This window comes from Scatophagus argus, chromosome 8 (assembly GCF_020382885.2).
Source record: "Scatophagus argus isolate fScaArg1 chromosome 8, fScaArg1.pri, whole genome shotgun sequence".
In the NCBI taxonomy this organism is placed as follows: Eukaryota; Metazoa; Chordata; class Actinopteri; family Scatophagidae; genus Scatophagus; species Scatophagus argus.
The window spans coordinates 22,916,398-22,943,308 of record NC_058500.1 but is presented as its reverse complement, the minus strand read 5'-3'; the positions used below and the strand labels follow the sequence as shown (position 1 = coordinate 22,943,308).

Genomic DNA, 26,911 nt, shown 5'->3' with positions numbered 1-26,911 from the left:
CTACTCAGCTTTTTAGAGTTCATGTGTCATAATGACCTTCATCCATCCATCCATTTTCTATACCACTTATCCGTCAGGGTCACTAACATGGCTTGCCCGAGATCAGTGAGTCTCACAGAGAGTTGGCAGACCACATATAAGCAGGAGCCTGGCAATGCAAGGCTTTGAAAACAAACCATAAGGTCTTCAGTGGGTTGCAAAACTTGTGTGACGTGGATGACTCTCTTAGGACAACTTTAAAACCTGACAGCAGCCTTTTGTATAAATTGTAGCCTCCCAATTGCTGAGACTAAAGTGTGTTGCAGTGGTGTAAAGATGTGTGTGACACAATAAAAATCTACATGCAGTGTAGCCATGCAGCCATCAACAATGACAGGAAATGATTTTTCAAATTTTGCGACGCCTCAGGCACTGCCATTCAATGAGGAGAAGAGCGACATCACGGAGGCAGATCTCTGCAGCCTGGGCTGTGTTACACTACTGTAGTCCTTTCGAGATCAAATCAACCTCATTCAACAAATAGAGTGGTGTTTCCCTTTAACAAAACCTACGTAACGTGACGCAGATGCTTCCTTCCATGCACCCTTGTGCCTATCCTGACGCGGCAGCAATCCACCTCCTGCGTCCCCACTGGCCTAGCCACCCCCCCCAACCCGTCCCCTCCTCTCCTCCCCTCCTCCCCTCCCCGGGTGTGTGAGCCAGGATCACCGGCGGAGCTCGTGGCGACGAACGGCAGGGAAACAGTGAAAACGGAGGCAATGGACCAGCGACAGGACTAACAGCGCTAATACCTAGAGGGCGCAGGTAAGTGAGGCCTGAGTTTCTCATTGAAATCACCAAAGCCATTAGCCGCCGCAGGACTATCATTTTCGTAGGATGCGCCTGTGACGTGGAGAGTGTGATGTGCATCAGTGATATATTTGGAGTAGCCGTGCAGGACATGTGTGGAGCTCGGTATTTATTTGAAGCCGTGCGTCTTTCGCAAGGCGCAGGCTATTTCCTGCCTGTTTAATTTGGTGCAGCTGATGGATGCTGCGCAGTGCGCTCCGGCAGATGTTAGTGCGTCTTGTCTTCCTGTGCGCCCATTTTTGAGCGTGTAACTCTCCTGGGCCTTTGGGCGTCAGATGCATGTTGTCAGCGTCATTGCAGGCTGCATAGCGTACTTTTGTGGGTGCATAAAGACGTCCCCGTCTACTTCTGTGGCCCTGCATGAAGAAACAGCTCACTATGTCTTAGACCCAAAGTAAGTGACATCCATGTTTGTAGGAAGCGAAGTCGTGACGGGTTGCCTGGCGCTGCAGTTTGACCTTGCAGCATTTCTGCATTTCAGGAGCGTACGTAGCACCTTTAAGATAACAGAGGCACGGCTCTTGTTGTGCACTTAATGCTGCGATGGCATCAAAACATTATCCAATTGTCATGAAGTGGTATAGGGTTAACTCGATGTTCATTGAATTTACTGCCATGATGTTCCCAGAATCCTGTGTAATGAGCCAGTGCAGGGTCAGAAATGAACAGATATACTGTAGTGTAGGCTGAGTTTGGTTTGAGATACGCAGATCTTCCTGAACAACACTTGCACAATGGCACATTTATTTTGAAGACAAAGACTGACTGAAGGTCTTATAATCTACCTCTCCTGTTCTCAAAAATGCTTAATTATTTTCAGAACATTTAGACACAGTAAAATGTGCTACATCCAAGCAGGTAGTCTTTAATGGACACAGTATGATACAATGGACCCCAGCTCAGACATGTTAAAGGACCCTCACTTTTATGTGACCTAATAGTAAAACACCAAAACTGAACGAGATGTTTTGTGGTTATTTTGTGTCTATATGGAGTCGTTTTGTGAACATTTGTAGGTGTTTCAAGTCTTGAAGTAGTTTTGAGTCACTTTGTAGTTGTTTTGTTTTTCTTTTTGGTTGTTTTGTCTTCTTTTTGTAGCTGCTGAGTTTTGCTTTAAGCGATTTTGTGTCTTTGTAGTAGTTTTGGCTCTTTTGTTGTTTTGTCACTTTTGGTACTTTGGCCTGTGAGCCATAGTCTTCTTCAGTAACTGTGGTGCTTTATTTGTTTATGAGCCTAGATGTGTACAGAAACACCAAGCACCCTTACTATGGAGATAAAGCTCTATTTTCTTAACTGTCCTTTGGTACAGGTCACTTTTGCTCTTTGCTGCATGGCCATCTTGTCAGCAGCAAGCTCCTCTATCTTGTTATCTTGTTCCTCCGGATTCTCAGCCAATGGCAGCTCTCCTTCTGCTCACGTTCCACACGAGTGGTGGACAGACCGTCGCCATGGTGACTCGGCAGTCGTTTTCACAGCATGGTGTTTGTTCAGATGCGCCCATGGTGGGAAAATCTCTATTTCTGCCTTTCAATTCTTTGATAGTTATAACCACAAACAGAATTATTGATCTTTACGAGTGTAATGCCACAGTAGTGGTCTCATAGGACTATGAGAATAATATATGCAACAGTTCATTTTTTTTATTCATGCTAAATCTTCAAAGTCTCCTGATTGTTTTTTATTCCTCTTGGACTATAGTTGTAGTGCTGATAACACAGTTTAACTCCAGGGCTGCTCTTGCTGCAGCATGTCCATCTAAGTCGTTATTTCCTGTGTGAGTGGTCAAACACGTCAATCCATGTTGTTTGCACTCTTTGTTAATTGTTATTCTACATGATAAAGGATAATGATTGTTAAACTGGCTTATTAAAAGATGCAGCTTCTTGTTATCCTTTGTGACAGGTTGGGTATATGAACTGCAAGTAAGTCATTCAAAGAGCAGCAACGTTTCTTTGGCTAACCGATTCATTTGGGGAGTTACTGAGACCTTTGGAGGTTAACCTGTACAGTATTTTACAGTAAAAAGAGATCAGAAAGAAAAGTTCTTCATTTTACTCATTTACATCTTTTCCTAAACTGAATGTCTGTGCATGGACTTTTTTGGTTCAGTCTCCGACTGAACTCAGAACTCACCAGACGCCGGTTTCCTTCAATTATTCTTCCCAGTGTCTTCAGAATCTGTGACTCTGGGTGTCATTTGAAAGGGGTCAGTCCTAGTGGCAAACCAGTTATGACTGATATGATCAAGTACTCCTGTCTTTGGCTCCTCAGTGCATCTTCATTGTGAATGGAGCCTGATGCAGACAGAGAGTGTGTGAATGTCTTCAGTCTCTTCCCACATGGTATTTGTGTGATTGTGAATATTGACCTCCTGTTTCTATCACTGCTCTTTGCTTCACTTGCCTCTGAGAAAAGCAGTCGACACAGACTATTAGCATGAGCACTGCAACCTAAGTGATCTGAGTGCTGTTTGGTTCAGTAATGACAAACTCATCATGAAAGATATTTTGAGCTTTTGACCTGATTATGATGGGGCTTAAAGTCATCTCACGTAAGAAAGTTGTTTAAACTGCCTCAGAAGTAAAACTAATTTTACATTTTAGCCCAGACTTGCAGCCAAATGTGGACTAAATCTCCTAATAAAATCCAGTAAACAGGAAGATCTGGTTAATTCAGATATTTTTTCAAGTTTTAGAAAGATTTGCTACATCTTCACCTCCCTCCTTTTTGTCTTTTTTCTCCCTCTGTGTTAAGTGTTGTGCTGATTGATGATCCAGTAAGAACTATGCAGTAGCTTTATTGCTGTGCTCTGCTGGATCTTAGCTAAGCAAGTGTGCATCCACTGCAGCAGTAGGGTGACTCTGCAGGATTGGCCTGATCTGTGAAAACTGTCTGTGAAAACCAAATTCACCATTTGTGCTCTTTACTGAAAGTCATTTTCAGCCTGTGTTTACAGAGAAGAGAGCTAATGAATGTGTGAGTATTCTTGAGGCTATACCAGACCTCACACTAATACATTTTCTTTCTTTGAACACGTATGTATGTCAATGGAGCAGTAGAAGCTTGAAGGAAAGTGGAGCTCTAATACTACCAGTCAGCACCACCTGGCAGATTTGCTTTTGTCATCCTGACATGGGACAATACTATATAAAAGTAAAGCCGGACTAGGCATTAGCCCTGTTTGGGAGTGTCTATCCGCTGCTGGAGATAAAAGTGAAAAGCTAAAATGAGCTGAGACCTAATAAGTGGCTGTATGGCGCTCTTTTTCAGAGCTGAACAAGAGCTACATTAGCACATCACTGTAGTCTTCATCCTAGCAGCCTTCACACTTATAAAACCAACACTGCTTGAAACCCCTTCATGTAAAGTATAAATCTCTCCTCTGTGGAGATTGTCCAAGTTTGCTTTTGAGTGTGGACGGATTAGTCGCCCCCTTGCAGTTGATATTTTACATTAACATTAGGCTTAGTGTGTTTCCTAATTTTCTAAAACACTTCTGTTGAAGAGAAGAATAGTATCTCATATTCCAATCAGGCTGATGCAGATTGTATCTTACTGGCTGCTGTGTGTAATATGAAACAGGAATTCTGTGTGTCTTGTTCTCTGAGAATTGCTGCAGACTTCATGGACCTGACCTGGCTACGGTTAACAAGGTCGCCAACAAGCATTATTACAGTCAGCTCTGAACCTCCTTCAGTTGTCTTAATGAACTAACTTCACCTAAAATATTTACACACACCACACAGTAGCCTCTTTTAGCAAAGATAACAAGATTTCTTCTGAAAGAAAATGTCACTTTCACAATCAGAATTTCCACCTCACGTGAGTATTTATAGCACCCAGTATACCACAAACTGTGAGACACACATTTGTGTTTCCCAGGCAGCTTGATAATAGAAGCTGCTGACTCTGCAGTCTGTCCAGATATGAGACTGAGTCATCATCATCATCATCATCTAGTCTGGTAGAGAGAGAGATGTATTGAATAGAAGTGTTACTAGCTTGTTTGTATCGCCAGCTTACGGCCTAACCTCTCTTAGACCAGGGGACAACAAGTTGGATGACACTACTTAAAATGTATTATTTAAGATAAGATGTCTTAGGATAGCGTTCAAAAATTAAGATTTCAGTAATGAATTCATTCTAATATGATCACTGGTCATTGAGGTACACAATAATGCTGTGGAAAGCAGCATCATGATAAAGACCTCAGCATCAACACAAGAGGGCTAGATAATAAACACAGTCGATAAAAATCTCCATTTATCCATGATTCAGTGCCTCTCACTGATTAGTGTTCAAGCACCGGAACAGGATAAGTGTTGAAAAGGATCAGAGAGGCTTTGGATGAGCAACAGTCAGCACATGAACACACCTGTATACACGCTCGGTGTTGAATATTTTCCCTGAATAAACAACAATGACTCAGTGTTGTCGACTCCCGGGGCTGTCTGACAGTCTGTAAACCTCTGTCGGTTAGGAATGCACAGGGTGTTCAACGAGACTCTTTAGCATAGCTGCTGTGAGTCACACTTTCCCACACACACACATACACCCCTTCTTCCCCGCCCTGTCCCGACCAATGGGGTGCAAGTCGTGAGTTGCATTACCGCCGCAGTCTGTTCTGTCCGCATGAGGAAGAGATCATATGTGTTTCTCCATCTAAGCTCTGTTCTTGTGTTATGTTGTGTTTTAATAGTAGTACAAACACACACATATAAGCTGTGCAGAACGCTTGCTTCAGATATAGACAGGTTAGTCAAGGTTATGTGATCATAGAAAGACACTGTGTCCTGTGTCTGTCAGTAGAGAAACTGCAGGGTCTCTTCTCCTGCAGGCAGAGGGGGGATGAGCAATGACTCTGTGTGTCCATGTGTATAATCATGCCTTTCCACAGTTCTGTGTGTGTCCAGATCAATGAATGGCCCAGACTAAGAACTCAAAGTACACATCAAATACTTTTTTCCCAAGGATGGTTTCTATCATTTAAGATTGTTCTCATAATGCTGATGTATGTTTGATCTAAGTCATTTTTCTGATTGGTTTGATTAAAACCAGTTATTTGATATTATAAAAAGAGGGTGAAACATCATGATTGACAGCTGATGCTACTCCTGATTGGTTCAGATGGGTGTATGGGCAGGAACTCGATACCGCAGAACTAATCCCTACTGCACAGACTCTGCTCCAAATGATGTTTAGGATATTTTGGGTTCACTTTTGTACAGTTGGACAAAGAGGAGACATCAGATTATCTGGCCTTGCGGCATAGTGCTGTCCATCCTCTATCTATCTAGCTTCCCTTCCACATCTTCTTCCACTCCTCCTACCTGTCCCTGATACATGGCTTTTTCTTTTTTCTCTCCCTTCCCCTGTCAACTAAATGTTCTTTCTACCTGCTCTGTGTTTCTGTCTTGTCAGCACAGAAGCTGCTTGCATGTGGACCTCACTGTCTGTCTGTGGCTGGATATGCTGTTACATAACAGCCCTAACTTAATAAATCCTGTATGATGTGCTGTGAGGTGGTTTGATCTGTTGTGACAGTGGCCAGAGAGCATGCAGCCTTCCAAAGCCTGTATCACTCTGTGTAGAGTAAAATTGTAAAATCGTAAATTAAATATCATTTTAACAACATTACACAACAGACAATCAACTTAATATGTATGTAATTTTCACATTTATTCTAGTAAGAATGCCTGACATCTGTGTTTTCGTGTGCACATTCATCGGTGTGTAGTTTTCCTTATGTGTATTAATACAAGAGGTCCATGCTCCATTTCTTTTTTGCAGTGATGTGATAGAAGACAATGGTTTGTCAGAATTAAAAGCAGAGTGAGAGTTTTCTTTTCTAGTGTGATGGATGTGAGTCAGCTTGTTTCATTGGGTCACTGAGTGACTGCTTGGTGTTATATTTGTTGTCTGAAGTCTATAACCTGGATCATTTCTAATGTATATTAATTAGATTCAACACAAAGATGCAGTTAATATTCTGGTCACTTCACTCAACATAAAAACAACATATACTGTCAGACTGTGGAAAAGTTTCTCTCCGTGACTGAAAAAGTGAGGCCTTTGGATGACTAGAATGTGGATCATCTCTTTGTACAGTAGTGAAAGACAAGCAGCCAGTGGGCCAAATCTGGCACTAAAATAAAAATATTTGTCCCTTGACAAAACTTAAAGTTTTCCTTTCAGAGTTTACATCGAAACTACATATTTTTTCATAACTCAGCTGTAGATAATAATGTAAGAAATTAGCTTATTTAAGTTTTACTAAATGCAACCTGGCCCCTCAAAGAGATGCATGCAAACCTGGTTACTGGTTATCCTTTTACTACAAACTATTTTAATAGCCCAGGGTGAATAACACAGAAAATGTAATCAGCTTCACCTAAATGAACCAAGTACTCTGAATGAAAATATGGTTTGGAAACTCTGCTAGTACAAACTTTGGAAATTCTAGTCAGTCAAACACTTCTATGAGTATACTTTAAATTTATTCATCATATTGCAGTGAGTGAACATCTGCTGAGCCCACATGAAAATTTCAGAATAAAATATTCTGTTGGGGCTTAAAATCGATATAGTGAAGTTTATTAGTATGTTGAAATATTCCATACTGAGGATCAGCACAGAAAAGGCGGCTAACATATCCTGGTGACATAGCTGTGTTGCTGGAGATGTTGCACAATCTATAAATACATTTTGCACAATGTTCCAAAAGTGGATGCTACACTGTCAATATATACCTTTTTTAATAGGCTGTGTGATACTCCTCTCGATTTGGAGATTGCCCCTTTAACACAAATACTGTGAATGAGAAGAATGAGAAGAAGTTAACATCCATTCCATGGACAGTATAATAAGTGGACAGAGCTTTCGGGTCTGAAAAATGAAGCTAATGCAGAAGTGCCTTAAACCTGCATTCTTTCTAATATCCACCAGGTGGCGACTCCACTGGTTTCAAAAAGAAGTCTGATTGTATGTGAGCTTATGTGAAAATGAGCCTACTCATTTGATTGATTACAGTGAACAGTTTCCTAGTGAGTTTATGGTCTCAGCTGCTGGATTCAAGTTGTTTTTTTTAATACAATATGATGTTAATTTTGTAACTTATTCTCTCATTTAGTGTAAAATAGACAATCAAGCAGAGTATACTTTGGGTAGTAGCTGCCTTGACTCACATGTTGCTAACACAGTGACCATGGATTCTTAGTCAGATCCAACCAGTGTGGAGGTGAAGGCTCCAAAAAACAGGATGAAGATGGTCAACACGCCAAACTTGTGGTTTCAAAGTCATAGCCCACAAACAAATGGGTAATGTCTACATGGCTATTTGTTATACAGTCTGTGAGCCATTCTGTGGAGCCCAGCCAAAGCAGTAATGCTGTAAAAAACATGAAATAAGCGGAGGAGCAAAGCTAAAAGAGTTAGTTAGAGATCCTACCTGAGGATAAAGTTAAAAGAGGTATAAATGAATATCCCGTTATTTAAGTGACACAGTAATAAGGAAACAATACACATACTTTATTTCCATGAATCCACCTGAGTCCTCCTTCCCTGAGTGTAGTGGGATTGAGTACGCAGAATCTTGAGTCAGTCATTGTTGGCAGAGAGACAGCACAGCATACAGAGGTGTTACAGCAGGAAAGTGACTTCCAGTAGATACTTATCATTTACATACATACTGTACACAAACATGGCACTCAGAAGCCCATTAAGTTGTGTGTGATGTATTATTGATGAGAATAAGCCTCCTCTTGTCTCCTCTGTGTGCTTTTTCCCCCTCTATCTCTGTCTCACTCTTCACATCTCGCAATTGGCACTTGGCCTTTCTAACAGTGTATTTTGTGAGTGAGCTTTGTTAGGTCAGTGATGGGTTTAATGATTAAATGTTTATGAGATGCTCATCCTCATCTGTCTGCATCCACATAACAACCACAAAACAAACTTTACTGAACACACAGCTATCTGTACTCACACACAGATTCAAAAGTCAGTTCCTTTTGCTCATTTCTGCCCCTCTCAGTGGTATTTGGCTTTCGCTGAGATAGATGATTGCTGATTCCCTAGTTCTCACACATGGGCTGGGAGGTGATTGGCTGCTGAAACTTGATTTTCTGTTTTTGCCAGCTAAGTGTCAGCTTGACTCAGCTGCATCATGCTGCCTGCTAAGCCATCCTGAGTTGAACACAGAGGCAAAACTCATTTCTTATCTCTGTGTGTGTGTGTGTCTGTGTGTGTGTCTGTGTGTGTGTTGTTTTCACATGCTGTCACTGCTTTTGTTGACCACTCTCTTATTTCCGACTGTCTGTGTCTGCCATGCGGTCACTCACTGGTAATGTCTGTATTTTCCTCCAGGCTCTCAATGTTGAGCTGAAGGACAGAGAGACAAAGCCAGGACAGAAGAAGCTAAAGGTTGTGCAAGAGGCTGTCAGGCCACATGTCTGCCCCTGCTCCAGCCAATCGGAGGTCTGGCTTGGGTTCTCGCCGGTAGGTAGCCATGATGACCTGTTACTTGTCAGTGTTGGGGTATTCACTGCAAATTACTGTGGATTTGAATATATTCAAACATAAAACAAATTTAAGAAATAATTTTATGTTAACATAATATGATAAATATAAATAACATTATCATTTAATTAATGTACATCATGTGTATATAAAAGAATTTCCCCTCGGGGATGAATAAAGGAATTCTGATTCTGATATCACTTTGCAAATCAAGCTTTGATATCTATATACTGCCTCTGATACTGCACAGATTCATTCCATTTCTACTGCTGCCCATATTATTCATATTGTTACAGAAATAACTTAACAATTGCCACCTGAAAGAATACTTTAAAGGACTGGACAGTGGAAGAGATGATCCCCCATTCCCAATGTAGATATATATATCTGTGACATCACTGGTGCATGTGCAATACCGCACAGTGTATGCAAAAAGCAGCCTTGTCATAGGTCATACGTATATGTGAGGATATGTCAGGCTGCTGAGTCAGGTTACCTGCTACTTTTTATTATATGTATTGTCGTTATGTTGTATTTCTCTCATGTGCTGGCAGCATAACCACTTTACCACTGTTTACTCACAGGCTAGAATAGCTTATTTAATTATTATAAGATCATAATTTTGTATATGTAACCCAGATATATTGTATGTATGTCTTTATTTTGCTGGACACATAAACTTAGACACAATCTTTTTTCTGCATTTCAAACTGTATCACTGTTTAATATCTCAAACTTCAGATGTCAGAAACCTAAAAGCGGCATTATTTCTGCTTTATTCTAAGTCCTTTGTAAAACAGCAATATCACTCTCTCTTCAGAGTAGTCCCTGTGTTACTGAAAGTGCAGGAAGGTTCATAAATGATTCTCACTCTCGTGTAGGAGTGTTTATAGCGAGGATGGCTTTCAGCATGACTCTGAGACACTTCATAAATATAGACCCAGGTGAAGCTGCAATTATGTATTAACTCATTCAGTTTATTCACATTTTCTACCTTATCTTTTCCTTTCATATGTCTTTGTTGAGGATGTCTCATTTCTCTGTAGGTCAAGTATGTTGTGCTTCACCAGATTAGCAAATAAAACCTTGTAACATGACCGTTCTAGCACAAGAGTAATTTTGTTTCATGTATGTGTGTGTGAAACAGAATTATTACTAACACTGTGAGAATAGATTTTGGATTGTCGGGTTGTGAAAAATCTCTGCTTGGTGTTTACCTTTCTCCAGCAGAGCTTTTGCTTTGTGTTATCTTTTTAGTTCATCAGATAGGCTGCTCCAGGGCACAGTCTGACCTCTGACCTTCTGGAAAAGTGCTCTTCACATTAATGACTGAACTTCACTGTAGCTACACTCGTTCTTGAAAAAGGCCACGAATCATACTGATGTCAAGATTCATCTTTTTTATTTCCTCCTCATTCTCCTCCGACGACAAACAATCTTGAGACACCGTGAAAACTGAAACATAAAAGTCCAAATGAGGCTAATGCCGCTCAAAATAACAAACAAAAATACAGTCCAAGTGGAAATAACCAAAATAATACACAGGCAAACGAAAGTATATTTACCGTGTGCGCCTCTAGAACATAGTGTAGTCCTTTTGTTGTGTTTTCTGACCATGCGCTGCCATATCCAGACTCTCTTTTCTCTAAGCGCGCGCTCTCCTTCTACCCACAATTCCTCATACAACAAATCATGTCTGTACATTTCAAAATAAAATCACATTGGAACTCTTTCTGTCTCTTTACTCTCACATTTTTAATACTCTAAATTGTTTATGAACTCATTATGAACTCATACGTATTTATTAACTTTTTCAAAACCATTTCATTAACTCATAAAACACTGTCTCAAACAGTTACATTCAGCTAATTAGAAAGTGCAATAGTCCATATCCTTTCTGTGAGGTGTGGTTTTGAATACATAAACCTGCATCAGCCATAACTTGTTCTTTACTACAACATACATCAGCAGATTTAAAAAATTATCTTTAAAAAAATCTGTCATCGGAAAACTCAACTGTACTTCTAATTTCAAGTTGTTTTAATGCAGTATTTTTTTTAATCATTATGATTACATTTAAAGGAATGTTGAGGCTTTGTTGTTAAAATCGCATTACATTTGTTTAGGAGTACATGACTTGTTTAGGACTTGATTCAGGACTTCAGTGCAAAGACTTGAGGCTTATTTGTGACTTGCAAAGCAAAAACTTGAGTTCACCTCTGCAATGTCTTTATAACTTTAAATAATTTTATTATCGACAGAGATACTTCTCAACCCGGCAACTCAAAAGTTACAGTTGGTTATTCTTATGGTTTACAACTCATATACCAAACATAAGTATATGATTTTAAAAATGAATAAAATAATGCTTTTCAACCTAAAAGCCCTTGCTTTATTAGATAGTGGCACCTTCGACTCTTACTCACCTCTATCCCCTCTGTTGCAGTCACTGTTGTGTTAGCATTTTGGCTCAATTTGTTTCTGTACTTTTTTTCAGTTAGCTCTAATGAACCTGGCAGAGGAGCCCTGGTATTATTGACAAGAAGATGGTGTGAAATTAAACTAGATACAGTGAGCCACCTCCTGCACACTGACCAGTGAACAGCGACCTCACTGCAAACACAGTTTATGGAGTGTATTTATGTGTTCTTTCCTGCAACTACTGAACTTCCTTCCTTGGCCTGTTTACTGGATGATGTCTAAAGGGACCATTGATGACTTTTTCCAACATCCATTAAGCCATAGCCTTAGATTAATGTTCCCACTTTGCAAGGTAAATGCTGCACAAATACAGAACGTATGTTAATAATGTTTACTTACATCTGTGGTCCAGTTTTACACAGTATTGTGCAAGTAATACTGGACACTGATATTGGCTGGTTGGAGTAATACAACCTCAGTAGATCCTAAACAGTTTTACTGTAAATTTCTAAAAATCTACTTCTAATAGCTGTGTGTCAAGTGGTTTAAGTGTTCTAATCAGTACTCATGCAAGCCATATTTTTGTGTGTGGGATACTGACAGGTAAATGCCCTCTGGCTGGTGCTTTTATTGGTATGGTGATATTTAGCTACAATTCAGTCTGTAGCGGTGGTGTCCTCCTCTCTCTCATCTCTTCTCCTCAGATTCAACCCTCTGAAGGTGCTGCAGCCCAAACGCCGCTTGCAGCAAATACTGGCGTCCTCACCCGTCCCGGTGCCCAAGCCGGCGTCAGGGACGGGGACGGCTACACCAGGGGCCACGGCTCCGGTGGCCATTCCTGTGCCCGCGCCCCCTGCGTGAGACTCACTTCAGTTACAGTCTCAGACAGCATGCTCAGTAGCTGTAGCTGTAGCTCCAGCATGCATTGTAGCCTCTAAAACAAGACCAACAACAGCACACAGGCAACATTTATGCTACCCATTGGCTAACACGGTTTTCCTTGATTTCACCAATTGTCCGTTTGCTAAGCTCAACCCCTTCCATTGCTGTTACCTCACTTTTCATGTTTCTCAATATAGCATGGCACATATGTCCTGTAGAATGAAGATCTGGACTTATAATCAAAATTCACTCCAGTCCATGTATTTGCTGGCTGAAATGCCAGTCACTAGAAAATTGTTTCAACTGTAGCTAGCTAGATAAGGAAACTAATATTAGCCCTGTGAGGTGGTTTAGATACTGTCTCTGCCTGAGCTCATGCTAATAAATTGAAGCTAAAGCAGTATGTCTGAGGCAAAAAGTAAGCATCCTCACAGATTGATGATCCTTGTGGAGGACATGGAAATAGTGTTTGTATAGCAGTGTCCAACTAGTTAGTCCTAGTATGTTAAGGAAAGACTGATTATTTAATTTTAACAACGTACCAACGGCCAAATCAGTAGCTGACTTTGGCAAAGATATAACCTTCACGGACCACTCAGTAGTCATAATTTTGTCCTTACCCTGCGCTACCCTCCTTTAGTAGATGGACAGATAAATAGATGGATATAGATAGATAGTCTTTGATCCGTTCTTATGCTTTTGGTTTTGGAAAGGCTAAAAAAGACATGGTTGTCCAAACACTTCGAATACAGAGTATCATTCTCACTGCAGCTCGATGTACGCATGAGTCGAGAAATCCAAAGCTTGACAGGCTGGGGGGGTTTAGTTAACGGTCAATTGCTGCAGTGCCAACCTGCCTAACTGATTTATTTAGCTGGAACTGAAATGTATCAGATATCCTTCAGATAGCTATACTATAAATATGAAAACAACACTGGGACTCCAACTGGACAGCATTCATATTCAGCTTGGAAGTTGGCATCAATAACAACAAACAGCACAGACTTGTGTGTGTGCTGTGTCATGTCACATCTTTGTCTGTTCTGGCAGGACAAAAGGGAAACCCTGATGTACAGGTGTGCGCTTTGCACATACTGCTGACATATGTACACTAGTAGAATCACTTGGTAAATTTGCACTCTAAAATTGGAGGATTTGTAAGACCATTTGATCCTGGGTCAGTGCAGATATTCCTATCATGAAGTTGTGTTTAGCGGCTACATGCACTGTAGAAATAACGCTATTATGCTGTGGAAGCATACTGTGATCACAAGTGATCACTGGTTCACCACAATCACAGTCAGTCAACTGCACCATGTTTTTTACAAACACTAACCAGTTCAACAGAGAGTTGGTGAGACATCGACATTGCTTGAATGTGCTGTTTGGTTTATTTATAAATTAGATAAGGTTTATCTAAAATGATTTCAACTTCTTGAGCAAAGTCTCTGTCACTTCCATATTTCTTTACTTCACCCTAACCAGCACCCGACTCCTAGGTAACACTCGGCTTCTACAGCATACCCCCACCAGACTGTTACCCAGCACCCAACCACCCACAGTCCAGGCACTGGTTCCATCCTTGCAGATAGACTGTCACACCAGAAACACTGCTGTGTACTCTGTCCCTTTCCAGGCTCACTGCTTCAGCTGGTTTTCTCTGCCTGTTTCTGTTCTGTCTTGGCTTTTGCCATATATTGATCTTCAAAGAACTGCTGTGTAGTCAATATCTGGCCTCCTCCCTCAGTGTATCACACACGACACGTTTCCTGAGCACAACCTTAGAAACTTAGGGATGTTAAGGGTTGCAAGAATAAAAAATAGATGTATTCACAAAATGGTGAGAATTTATTGTGTCAGTGTGTCAACTACAGCAGCTGTTGTGCAATGTTGAACAATTACAAACCATCTCCGCTGAATTACCGTAACATGCCTGGTTTGACATGTTGATGTTATCTAACATCCATATCTGACCTGAGTTAAAGTGACTCGGTGCAACTTTTCCTGAACAACCAAATGCTAAAGTAAAATATCTCAACTGAGAAAAGTTATGAAATGAAAGAAAAGACAAGGACAGTGATGTCCTTTACACAGCTATATCAAGTTCATTATTATTGGTACATTATTGGTCATACAAGACATTGTAGCAACAGCACCCGAGTGCACTAAATAGCGCAACAGTGCATTTTATTACTGGATTCAGCTTGTAGGATTGAATTATTTTTTCTTTCTTTAGTTTGAATACGGATAATATTAATGTTTCCGTTGGACATGAGACAGATTGCAAAAGAGAAAAAGTTTCAGGAGGTTGAAGTCTGAGTATTTGTCACTGAGTTGGTACTGTCCATGTTTTTGATCAAATGGCGTGGAGTATCGTGTCCTGTGTGAAAATTCCTCATGGCTGCCCTGATTGGTCGTGCTTGTCCCCACCGTCCTCTGTAGAGGCCAGTGACTGGGCAACAGTCATGTCTTTTTTGAACAAAAGGCCATTAGAACATTTTGTATGTGTCATTCAATATCACTGATTTTAAAACAAAACAATTTACTCAATTTATCAGTAAAGAAAGTCTTGACAGAAGTTGCCCATCACAGATTACCCTTCCTTTTCATGGCTGCTGCTAATATAACTACACTGTGAAACTCAACAACTTCATTTTCTATACCAGGATAGCAGCAATGGTTAAGGATGGAAATTTTGTTTATTTTACTTTATTATTACTATTCAAATGATATATGTGTTTTTACATGATCAATGTGATTTTTGCAAATGTGTGTATTGTCTGACAAGGATTAGTTCAAAGGGATAGCATGGCGTTTTGGAAAATCAACTTAATTGCTTTCTTGAAAAGCGTTAGATGAGAAGATCAACACGATTCTGATTTTGTTCAGTCACAGGATAATCTCACTTTGGAGAGATTGCTTCTAGTCTTTAAGCTAGGCTAAGCAGCCTCCTGGAGACAAGAGAGTGGTGTGGTGGCTCTTTTCATCTAATAATCAACACAAAGTGAATCAGCATGTTTACCAAAGTGTTGAGTGAAATATTAACTGTAATCTGTCCTCTTAGTGCAGAATGAGGCTGTTGGCTGAGAAGGTAGCAGAGATTCAAAGATTCAGAGCAAATTCATTTTCAGCAGTGGTCACTGTACAGATTAAGGACATCTGGCATTGTACTAAGACAAAGACTAGCAGGGATGTTGGATAGGGTTGCATTGGTTTTACCATTTCACCGCTGGCTAAATCCAACAGCATTTTGACAATTGAAAGGACCTGCATGTCCTTTAATATGCTTTCCAGGTGTCAAAGGTTGAATTGTGCTTGATAATGTCTTTGATGTTAACGCTTGTTTGGAGTGAAATGCTCTGGATGGTGATGCTCTTATCAGTGAATGCTAATGCTGTTCTGCAGCTCTCCTGCTTCTCTAATGATTAGAGCTTCCATTTTATCTCTTGCAGTGTGTTTCAGGATACAGATCATGAGCTTTTGTACTGAGCCAGTAAAGGCCTCATAGCTGCAAATTACTTCCCAGATGTTTCATATGGAAGCCAAAGAAAGCAGCGTAACTTCTCCTTTTGTAGCTTTTAGTGAGTCACCTGTCTTGGGTCCCTTCAGTGTTTTAGTGCTGATATTTGTGTTGATGTGTAGCATCTGCCTGCCTTCCAGCTCAGACTCTGAAAGAATAAGGTGAATCCCAGGACGTGCTATAATTCAGTTTGTCTCGTCTTGGTAGTACAGTGTGCATACCCTTATAGCATGCTTATTATATTGTTCTGGTGTGGTCCTCGGCTGTCCCTTGTGATTTAACACCCTGTTGTTTCTGCCTGGTCAGGTTTGACTACTGCAGGTTCATAGAGCTAGACTACGTTCCCATGGAGACAGGCTATATGGTCTCAATGCGTCCGACTAAAGGCTATGCATCCACCAAGTCACCAACTAAAGGATACGCTGCCACCAAATCTCCAGATCGCCACAGCCGTTCAGCAAACTCTCCCTCCACCCCTCGCTCTCGGTCGGTGTTTTGAGTCCCGCCTCTTTCCCTTGATCAGTGTTGACTCTCTGAAGCTTGGGAATGATGACATCGTTTGCACTTTTGTGAATGTTTCATGATGTCACACTGTGGAAAACATCAGAGAAAACTGTTTCCATCACACCATGCCTTGTCTGACCTGGTACTCCTTTCTTTTTCTTTTCTCTTTGTTTTCTTTTCCCTTAAGATATCCTGACATGTTTTTTATTTTGAGGAATGTTTTTTGCAGTTTTATCATTGACTGTTTAATTTGTTAGGATTTTTGGTTTTATGTTTGTTGAGCATATTCCCCTAAAACGTGCAACACCACTGTCTGTGCCCGAAGGAGTGTGTCCTTGTTTCCAATACAGAATTGTTAGCAGTGGCTTTGGCCTCTGTATTTGTAATGTGCCGGTGTGTATATGTGCATCTCTCTGTTGTATTGGCATGTTAGTGAACCTGGATTGATGTTTGCTCCATTCATGTCTACTTTTGATTTGTGGTTTTGAACAGTGTCAAGATGGTTTTGCAACAACTCACAAAATTCACTGTCACCTTATGTCCGGAGGGTGTTACAAAGGACAGATGAGCATGTCTCCTTTTGCTTTGGACCAGGCGAACACCGGCCGCTCCCAGTAATAGAGATCCCTATGGCAACGCCTCAGTCAGCAGCAGCAGCAACTCAAGCTCTTGTAAAGGTAGCGACTGCAGCCCCACCAAAGGGTAAGGCATCAGAAACTGCATGGTCTGTTCAGTAATGAATAGAGATGAAGTAATGAGGTATGATAGACAGTGATTCTGTCCAAACAGTTCTCCTTAGAGTGGACGTTTGAACATTTTGATAATATGGAATTTTGTTCAGGGGCCTGATTACAGAAAGTTTTTCCAACTATCTTAAGTTAAGCTAGATATCCTATCATCCCATATTACAAGCAGTCCTTAAATATGGCTGTGTTTGCTCTTGCATTATCACAACTTAAGATATCCTAACTAGATGTGTGAACTTATTTCTTCAATCGGCACTTGCCTTGCCATCTTTTTATCTGTGTTGAGACAGACAGTACAGACAGTCTCATGTACATTACATGAGACTGTCTGTATTCTGGCTGGCTAGCTGCAAAGCTCGAGAAAAAATGGTCGTTCAGTTTTGTAGCTTTGATGAGATAAAGGCATTAGTATTGTTGGTGGAGGAGAGGATATACGTAAACCCATTAATATATACAGTCAGGAAAGTTTAAAGCTAACAGTTAGTGTTAGCTTCTCTGACAGACTTACAACAATGTGAGCTTCTCCAGCAGTTACAATTTGAGTAGCCTTAAAATCAGTGGTCATGTTGTTTTTTTTTTGTTGTTGTTGTTTGTTTGTTTTTTTAGGACAGGGTCCATGTCAGGAAACATGTTTTGTAAAATAAAATGTAGGATGTTGTAATGTTATGAGGTCCCAGTTTTATAGCCTTTTCCTGCTTTCTTTTTAACACAGGCAAAATTATGTACCTGGTTTGATTTTCTTAAAGTGTCTAGAGTATATTGTAGTCACTTAAAGCTCTAAAAAAAAAAAAATCCAACAAGAAGCCAGAAATTCTCAAATGTTCTAGTACCCAATACGTCAATGCATTTTTACCTACTACTTGTCAATAGAGTTTGAAAATGGCAATTTGTTTTATTTAAATCAGAGACTATCCAACCAACAAAGAAATGAGCAATATTACTGTTGAATTAAATTATGTTGAACACCATATTTCTATGTGCTCAACAGTTCGGAAAAACACCTTTTTATACTCTTGTCCTAGACGTCATCAGAAGTATACGTCATGTACGGACAACCATGGGATCCGGCCCCCTCCACCAGAGCAGTACCTCACACCCCTGCAACAGAAAGAGGTGTGCATCCGACATCTGCGGGCCAGGCTAAAGGAAACAATCAACACTTTGCAAGACAGGTGAGATACTCGATAGAAATGTAATTTTAAGTTGATTTTTGTATTGACTTCAAGGTTCTAATCTTACTCTTATCCTAAGCCTGATGTCTTAATCATTCTCTTCCCTTCCCTTTTTTGCTGTCCTATCCATTTTTTCTTTTGTATTTTGACCCTCTTAGAGACACAGAGATAGATGAACTGAAAGGCCAGCTTTACAGGATGCAGGAGGATTGGGTTGAGGAGGAATGTCACCGTGTGGAGGCTCAGCTGGCCCTTAAGGAGGCACGTCAGGAGATCCAGCAGCTCAAACAGGCAGTGGACACAGTTCGTGCCAGGCTCAGTGATGCTGGGGGAATCAGCGGAGACATAGGGGTCCAGAAGTACTTCCAGGACATCAATGCTCAGAACCACAAGCTTGAGAACCTTTTGCTCAACATGGAGCTAGCCCAGGCTGGATTAGCCAAGGAGGGAGAAGCCATACCAGGCTGTCGGACCCGTGTTGGGGGTTCGGCACCCGCATCGGTATCAGGGGAAAGTCCAGGGGGAATTCCCAAACCAGCAGTAGGAGGGAGAGGTTCTTGTTCGTGTGACGCATCCCCAGCCCGTTCTCTGACCCGGAGCTCCACCTACACTAAGCTGAGTGATCAGGCACTGGCAGACAGGAACGGCAATGGCCCAGACTTTCCTTGTCTGTCTGGTGACGGCACTCAGGACAGTGGCTTTGTGTGCTGTGGGGAGAGCACTGTCCCCAGCCGGGCTGACCTGCTGATGGAGGCGGCCTTCCTCTCTGAGGAAACAGCATCTTTGCTCAATTCCTACACACAGACCTTTTCCCACTCTCTGCCCCACTCTCTGCCCAACTCTATGCCTCACACTTTCTCCCATACCTTACCTCATTCTTTTCCTCACAATTTGTCCCACTCTGTGCCCCACACTATGCCGCACTCCTCCACCTACGAGAAGCTGTGCACAGGCGAGCGACTGGCACCCTTTCGTTGTGGCCTGGGTGGAGGTGGCTGTATGAGCCATCCATGCCTGTCCCACCACCACCTCTACCTGCATCCCTTGCGGGAGACGGGCATTCAGACTGAAAGCTGCCCCATCCCTGCAACAGCAGGTTTCCCTTCCGACCTGGATACCATTGCAGAGCAACGCACTTTTCGCTCGCAGGCTTGCAGCCCAACCTCCACCTGGATATCTGATGAAGGGGATGAGGAGCTGGACTCCATCACCACCACAACTTCAGTAACTACGGCAACAGTCATGAGTACGGCCACAGAGCCAATTCCAGTCTCCAAAACGCCACTGGTACCTCCTTTGCCACGCTCTGCTACTATGGTGTGCTCCATGGAAAGTCCCCCATGTGGGAAAGAGGGAATGGTGGAAGAGGAAAAGCAGGAGAAAGAGAAGAGAGAGAAGGAATCTGTGGCAACTAAGAAGCAGGAAGAAACAATAACAGTGATAAAATTCACAGAAGAAGGTCAGCAGACACAGATGGGCTCAGCGGGAGGAAATGAAGTGGAAGTTCAGGGTGCAGGGGAGGAGGAGGCAGCTCGAGGAAAACTGTGCAATTTAGCAGAGACATCAGCAGAGAAACAGTGTGAGCTCATGTTTGGAGGATGCTGTGAAGAAAGCAGACAGGGTAGGACAACAGTGAAAACATCTAGCTTGGAAGACACACAACAAGAAGCTAGTCTTTCAGCAGGATCAACCCATGTAGAGGCAGCAGAGTCATCATTATCAGGTGCTGAACAGCCTCACACCTCTCAGCCAAAGAGATCTACCTCCCATGAGGGGATAGCTGGTGCCACTGTGGTGGAGGTTCATGATGAGAATGATGATGAAGATGAAACTAAAGAGGGTGCCACAGAAGAGGAGGGAGAGACATCTAGCTCTGGTAAAATTCAGAAAAGCTATTGGAGTCGTCACTTCCTGGTAGATCTGCTAGCAGTGGCCATCCCTGTGGTGCCGACAGTGGCGTGGCTCTGCCGTGGTCCAGCCCGTGGTGGCCAGCCCATGTATCATATAGGGTCACTGCTACGCGGCTGTTGCACTGTGGCTCTGCACTCTCTGCGCAGGGGAGGTGGGTTGAGGCATTACCCCGCAGGCGGGGGAGACCTAGGTGGATCACTGATATGAGGAGAATCTGTTCAGCATCTCTGTGGTCTTGTATTACGACCCCTCCTCTAAGGGGCTGGGTCCTTAGCTTGATGGAAAATATGTTTAGTGTGAGCATTTCTCATCAAGGTTAATAGCTGACGGGAGCATCAGGAAATTTGCATTGATGAGTAAGGTCTCTGACTGGCAAACTCTGTTCTGTGTGGTCCTGCTCCTTATTGTCTCTCACCCACTGGTCTTTGCTGTTGCTACCAAGATGTCTGCTAACACTACTGACTAGTGCAAAACTGAACAAGCTGATTGAAATGAATGATCAGTGCTTGGATGCAAAATGCCGATTGTTTTGTTTTAAATGCAGGGAAATGTTAAAGGTTAACTGATGTATCAACCTATCAGTCTGGCTCATTTCTGACATTTTCAAATTATCGATTGATGAGTGTGTACATGCAATATTGTATTTGTACTGTGTGGAAAACCACATGGCTTTGTGATCTGCAGTAGATGAGCCACACTCTGCTCTTTGACCAGTGAGTGATAAATCCACTCTAATTACAACATTCTTCTCTTTTAGTCTTTGTTCAAGTTCAAGACTGAAAACATGACAAACACCAAAAACAGAACTCAGGCTGATTCTGAGGGTAGAAACACACCGTAACGCAGCACGGCTACCCAGAACTAGACTCTCGCCTGTTCTGTTAGCGGGCATGTTCAGTGTGCTGACACAGCAGACAGCTTATTACTGTTGTTTCTGTTCATGACAGTTTGACGTTAAAGTTTGAGGAGTTTATAATGTCACGACGTGAGCGTTCAGAACAATAAACAACACTGCATTTAAACAAAGGTATGGGTTGTTGGTGCGGTGTGCAACACTGCTTAACTGGCCAAACAATCAAATATGTGGATGCTGGGTGATCAGATGGATTTCTGACATGTTGGTTTGAGCTGTTTTCACAATTTCCTTCATGGCTACTGTAAAAAGATCAGCGAACTGTAGTGAGCTGAAATTAAGCTAGTAGGCGGATAGCATAGCTTAGCAGGACTGTGCATGGGGGGACAAAGCTCTGTACAAAGTATTAAAAAAACACTTTGTTTACCAGCACCTCAGAAATGAGCTATTTAACGTGTTCTAGCTAAATGTTAGGTGCTGGTACTATATCTTCCTGGTAACATTTAGAAAGATGCAAGTGTATTTCCCAAAACTAATACTTTAATGTGAGTGTTGCTGTGCTGTGATTTAAAAAAATAAACTTTACAAATGATCAGACAGGATAAAAATGATCAGGGAGGGTCACCATTATCTGTGTATGTAGTGGCTGGTGCTTAAACTAAAGGCATGGCTTAAACTGCTTGGAAAGCCTGAAATTGATATGTTTGATCAGAAATTGCTATATTTACTATTTATTAGAAAATTGTTTACAGAACAATGAGGTCAGTGAGGATTTTTTTTTAGTCATGAGTACAATCACTGGCCCATTTTACAGTACTCATACTAATAAAAAGTACAGCATCTGTATCCTTGGAAATAGAGAGAAATTGGTGTTTCTTTTTTTTGCTTTTAACAGAAAACACCTACATCAGTTGACTTGATGCCATCTAAATTCCACTCTTTCCAAGGGGATATATTTACATTTATTTCTCCAGTGTCTTAGAATTTGCTCTTTCATTTCCCTCAGCCTCTTTTCTATTCTAATCAAAAAAGTCAAAACTTCATATAACTGAGGTGTGAGGGATTTGTTTCTTCTCTTGGAGATTAATTGTATCCGATGACAGCTTGCTGTGTTTAGTGTGTTTCTACCTTCAGAGTATATGATTACATCTCCAGATTCAGATGCAAAAGCTCACACTTGAGTTCAGCAAGTCCACAGAGTTGGTCCCCAGTTATTCTCCAGATTTATTCAACAATTGAAAATTGCCACATATTTTATGACTGTGACCACACCTTACAATGTCTGTTATTCTACTTCTTTTTGTCTGTTGGTTTTTACTGTGCAGTTATAGCCACAGCCTACATATATTCTACAATTCATTGTTTTTGTCAACCAAAAGGGAGTAGGTCAACATTTTGGAAAATTTGCTTATTTGCTTATTTGAAAACTGATTCCACTGTCATGGTAATTATGAAGCTACAGCCAGAACATGATTAGTTTAGCTCAATATAAAGACTTGAAGCAGGGAGGAACAGCTAGCCTGGCTCTGTCCACCTGCAAGCACTTCCAAAATCCACAAATTAAAAGCAAAGATCTTGTTTGTTTAACGAGAACACAATGGAAGTGTAAAAAACGACAAGTTGTGTCTCGAGAAACTCTTTGTTCTTTAACGACACTTCTCAGGCATTTTGTTTGACTTGTCTCTCCTTTGCATATCTTCTCATCACAGTCTTTGTTCTTGGAATTCAGGTTTTGAAAGAAACTAATAAGAACGTGGACATTATGGCATTATGGAACTTTTTCCTGTACTCAGTCGTACGGTTGGTTCTTGGACCCTGGAGTTTGCATTCAAAGCAAACTCAGCTGTACTCACTTTGGGCTACTTTGATTTCCCACACAGGAAATCTCTTAAGGAAAGTCATCTGATTATCAGACATGTGTTTCTAAATTCTCACTGGCTCAGTTTGACTCTTATATGCAGATCTGAATGAAGTGAGTTGTGCTCAGTCTGTGCTCTGTGCTGTAAATTTCTGCTAACTTAATGCTCTTGTGGTGTAGTTTAGCTGTCACTCTGGTAGTTTGTATTTCAAGTCCACTGTGCAAGAGTTAGTCAGTCACTGCAAAACAATGATATGTTTAACAGCTCATTCTGTAAAGCATTTCTAGACATAAAGTACTACATGTTAGTTGACGCTCAAGTAATCGATAAGATATATGGGTTGTAATTGCATCAGTTTTTGTTTTCTTTGTTTAACTGAGGTCTTAAGAGGACTTTAAAGAAAAGTGGCATCTGATGGCAATTTCTTCTGTTTGCTGATCTTATGCAGATGTTTAACTGTATGCGTGAAAAGGGCAAATAAGCAGCCTGCAACTATAAAATCAAAATTCGTCTGTCAGAGACTCATGAGCCAAATGTCAAACACCCCAACAGAACCAGCAAAAATAGTATGACGTCAACTGAACTGTTCAGTTCTCTGGTGAAGAAGCAGCATGTTTGGTTTTTTTGTTTGTTTTTTTTTTTTACTATTCTGTTGACATATTTTGCACTATTGCTCACTTTATGAATTTTAAGCAATTACTTGAAATTAAGATTGTATTATTATGACCACTGAGTTGTGACTGATTGTTTTGTTGGTCTGCAGTGTCATTTTGGTGAAGCGTAACTAAAGTAATGCAGACATTTCAGGTAGATCAATACATGTCATTATTCCTGTGTTGTAAAATCAGACTCTGGCAGAGAATGAACAGTGTGTGTGCTACATGGTTAAATTATGTAACTGTCAGTGACAGTCATGACAATCCTGTCTGTGTTTGGTTTTCACTTCATTGATTTGAAGGCTTCACAGCAGCAGCGCTCATCATTGCGTTAAGATTCATGAAAAAATTGAATGAATGCCTTACAGACATACGTGACTGTCTCTTCTCCACACACACTCAACCATAACCTTTCCTCATTGTCTAGACATGCGTGCATCAGTTGTGTTGACATCTCCTGACTGTTTGAACCGCTTCGATAAAGTGGATTAGGAGGCTGAAATGATTTCATGTTTTACAAAAAGCCATATAACCCTGTGGGGGAACAGGTGTGGGAATGTGAGATGTGGGAGGTGACCTCCTCCTCTGTATTTTGGAAAAAAAAAAAATCTTTGATTTCTTATGGTCTCATTAAACACAGGCTGTCGTAACTAATACAGGGTGATGGGGAAAAGAAAGGCTAAATTCAGCTCAGGCTTGTTTTGGGTAGCAGCAATCATCTCAACTCCCTTCATTTACCTCTATGCATAACAGTCTACGCTTCAGCTGCATTATGTAATCACATGTGAGTTTCTGACCACTAAACTCTAGTGCACTGTTATTATTGTCATTATCACAGAGCTTCCAAAGTCCTGAAAGATGTGTTTGTTAATCTTGTCGTCCACTTTAAATAAAATAATCACTTTTACACAGAAGATATCATTTAATATTTTGCGCTCACCTATCGTGATATCCTGCTGGAACAAGTTATGTATCTTGTCTTATAACTATGTTTCTTCTTACACAAGACACGTAGATTGTGTTGTGTGCAATAATGCTCACAAGGTGACTTGAGCATCACCAGTGGAAATTAACTAAGGACATTTTGTCAAGTACTGTAGTTAAGGTAAAATTCTGAGGTACTTTTATTTTACTTGAGTATTTTCATTTTCTGCTACTTCATACTTCCACTCCACAAATCAGAGGCCAATATTGTGCTTTTTACTCTGCTACATTCATTTGATAACTTAAGTCACTAGTTACTTTACAGATTTAATTTAATAATACAAAATATAATCAATTAGTAGTAAGTAAACTATGACGTGATATGATAAATTAAGATTAGACTTTATTGATCCCTGAGACAATCAGTTTACAGGGATACAGTTTACCACCCAGATCACACAGACAAACTGTATAGCTACATTATACAGTACTACTGTGTTTACTAGCTTCAGAATTAAAATGATGAACATATTAGTGCATCAATAATTGTTATCCAATAATAATCACAATATATATGTAATATATATTATTTTGAATTATGCCAATCTACATAATGAATACTTTTACTTGTACTTTAAGTATAGTTTGTTGCTAATACTTCTATACTTTCATTAAAATAAAAATATAAATGTCAGACTTAGAATAAAATATTGCTACTTTTACTCAAGCACTTTTTCCACATTTGTCGATTGTACAAGTTGTGTATCTCATGTGTAGTCTGTATTTGAAGTTTTTGTATCTTTTTTTTTCAGGGACAGTGCATATTGATCAACATCTATGTAAATGTACCAGTCACTCTGGCGAAAGAATTTCAGGACTTTGGTGACTCTGTATCAGGTAGATTTTTGTCTTTATTTTTGTCTTTTACTTTTTGGTCCTAATGGAATTTGGTGAACAACATTACATCCTTTGTCCCCAGCATTTTTCTGTCCAGTGGGTAATAAATGTCATGGTCTGTTCTTGTTTAGAATTGTGACACTTAAATGCTTCAGTTTCAGAAGAGGCTTGAGATTCAACACGGTGTGATTGATTTATTCATTAAAAGTTAAACTTGACTTTATTCCAGTCAGTCTTTGCCATACAACACACATCTTATCATATCATAATCCATCCTAAGATTAGCGTAGTGCCCAGTAGGCCAGTATCCCGAGAGTGTCCTCTTCTGCAAGAGCATGATTGTGCCTCACAGAGACGTGGTTTTCTGTTTCTGTCCCATAATACACCTGGACTTTCTGTTGTGGTGTGAGTTTGTGTCAGTGTACAGTATGTGGGCTGAGAGGGATGAGTGGCCATGTGACTGTATCCTTAGACACATGATGCAGAATATTTCTTGGAGAAGACAGGAGGAGGTGGGGGTGTTTGGCATTTTATTTTGATCAATAATTGAATGTGTATTGCCATTATATGCTTTATTCCTTGTCTGATTGTCTTATGTGTTCCATAGCGTATGTAATGCTAATTAATGTATACAGAGGTTGTACCAAGTCCTTTAACATCTTACCATTAAGGACATTCAATGCCTTGTATAGGAATTCAGCTAACATTGATAATATATACAGAATTAACTATTTTAATGGCAATAGTTGTGTGTACAGTATATTGGTAAGCTACTTCTCAATTCACACTCCCACCACACTGTATAAAGAAAGACCAAAAGGCCCAATATTAAACAGCATGGAGGAAGCAATTCTGTTGTCTTCATCTGTGTGTTTGTCTGAATCTAATATCTCTGAATGTTTTCCTTGATTGATATTGTGACAGTCTTTGTGGAATTATTTGTTGCATTTTTCCCCAACCACACTGATCCTTAAGAATATATCAGTTGTGCGTCCGGGCTAGGTGGACAGGAGTTTCTGGGTCTGAAAGAGAAACCAGTGCACAAGTGCCTTAAACTTGCACTATCTCTAATGGCCAGCAGGGGGGCACACCACTGGTTTCAAAAGGAAGTCTGCTTGTATGTAAGCCTACGAAAAAATGAGCCTAGTGATATCTTGATTTACTATCTGAGTAAACAGTTTCCTAATGAGTTTATGGTCTTTA

General features: G+C 40.7%; 1 protein-coding gene across 3 annotated transcripts; it reads left to right on the top strand.

The window, feature by feature from the left end:
* The first annotated feature begins 599 nt into the window (after window positions 1–599).
* On the top strand, window positions 600–26,590 carry snphb (syntaphilin b). Of its 3 annotated transcripts, none has more exons than XM_046395757.1 (6): window positions 600–804; window positions 9,211–9,342; window positions 16,493–16,672; window positions 17,285–17,392; window positions 18,459–18,608; window positions 18,767–26,590. In XM_046395757.1, exons 2-6 carry the CDS (start codon window positions 9,293–9,295, stop codon window positions 20,724–20,726), a joined length of 2,448 nt encoding a protein of 815 aa, XP_046251713.1. In that variant the 5' UTR covers window positions 600–804; window positions 9,211–9,292; the 3' UTR covers window positions 20,727–26,590. The 3 variants fall into 3 exon arrangements, with proteins under 3 accessions (XP_046251713.1, XP_046251715.1, XP_046251714.1); XM_046395758.1 differs by lacking the exon at window positions 600–804 and adding an exon at window positions 857–1,243; XM_046395759.1 differs by lacking the exon at window positions 16,493–16,672 and having other exon boundaries at window positions 603–804.
* The last annotated feature ends 321 nt before the right edge of the window (window positions 26,591–26,911 follow it).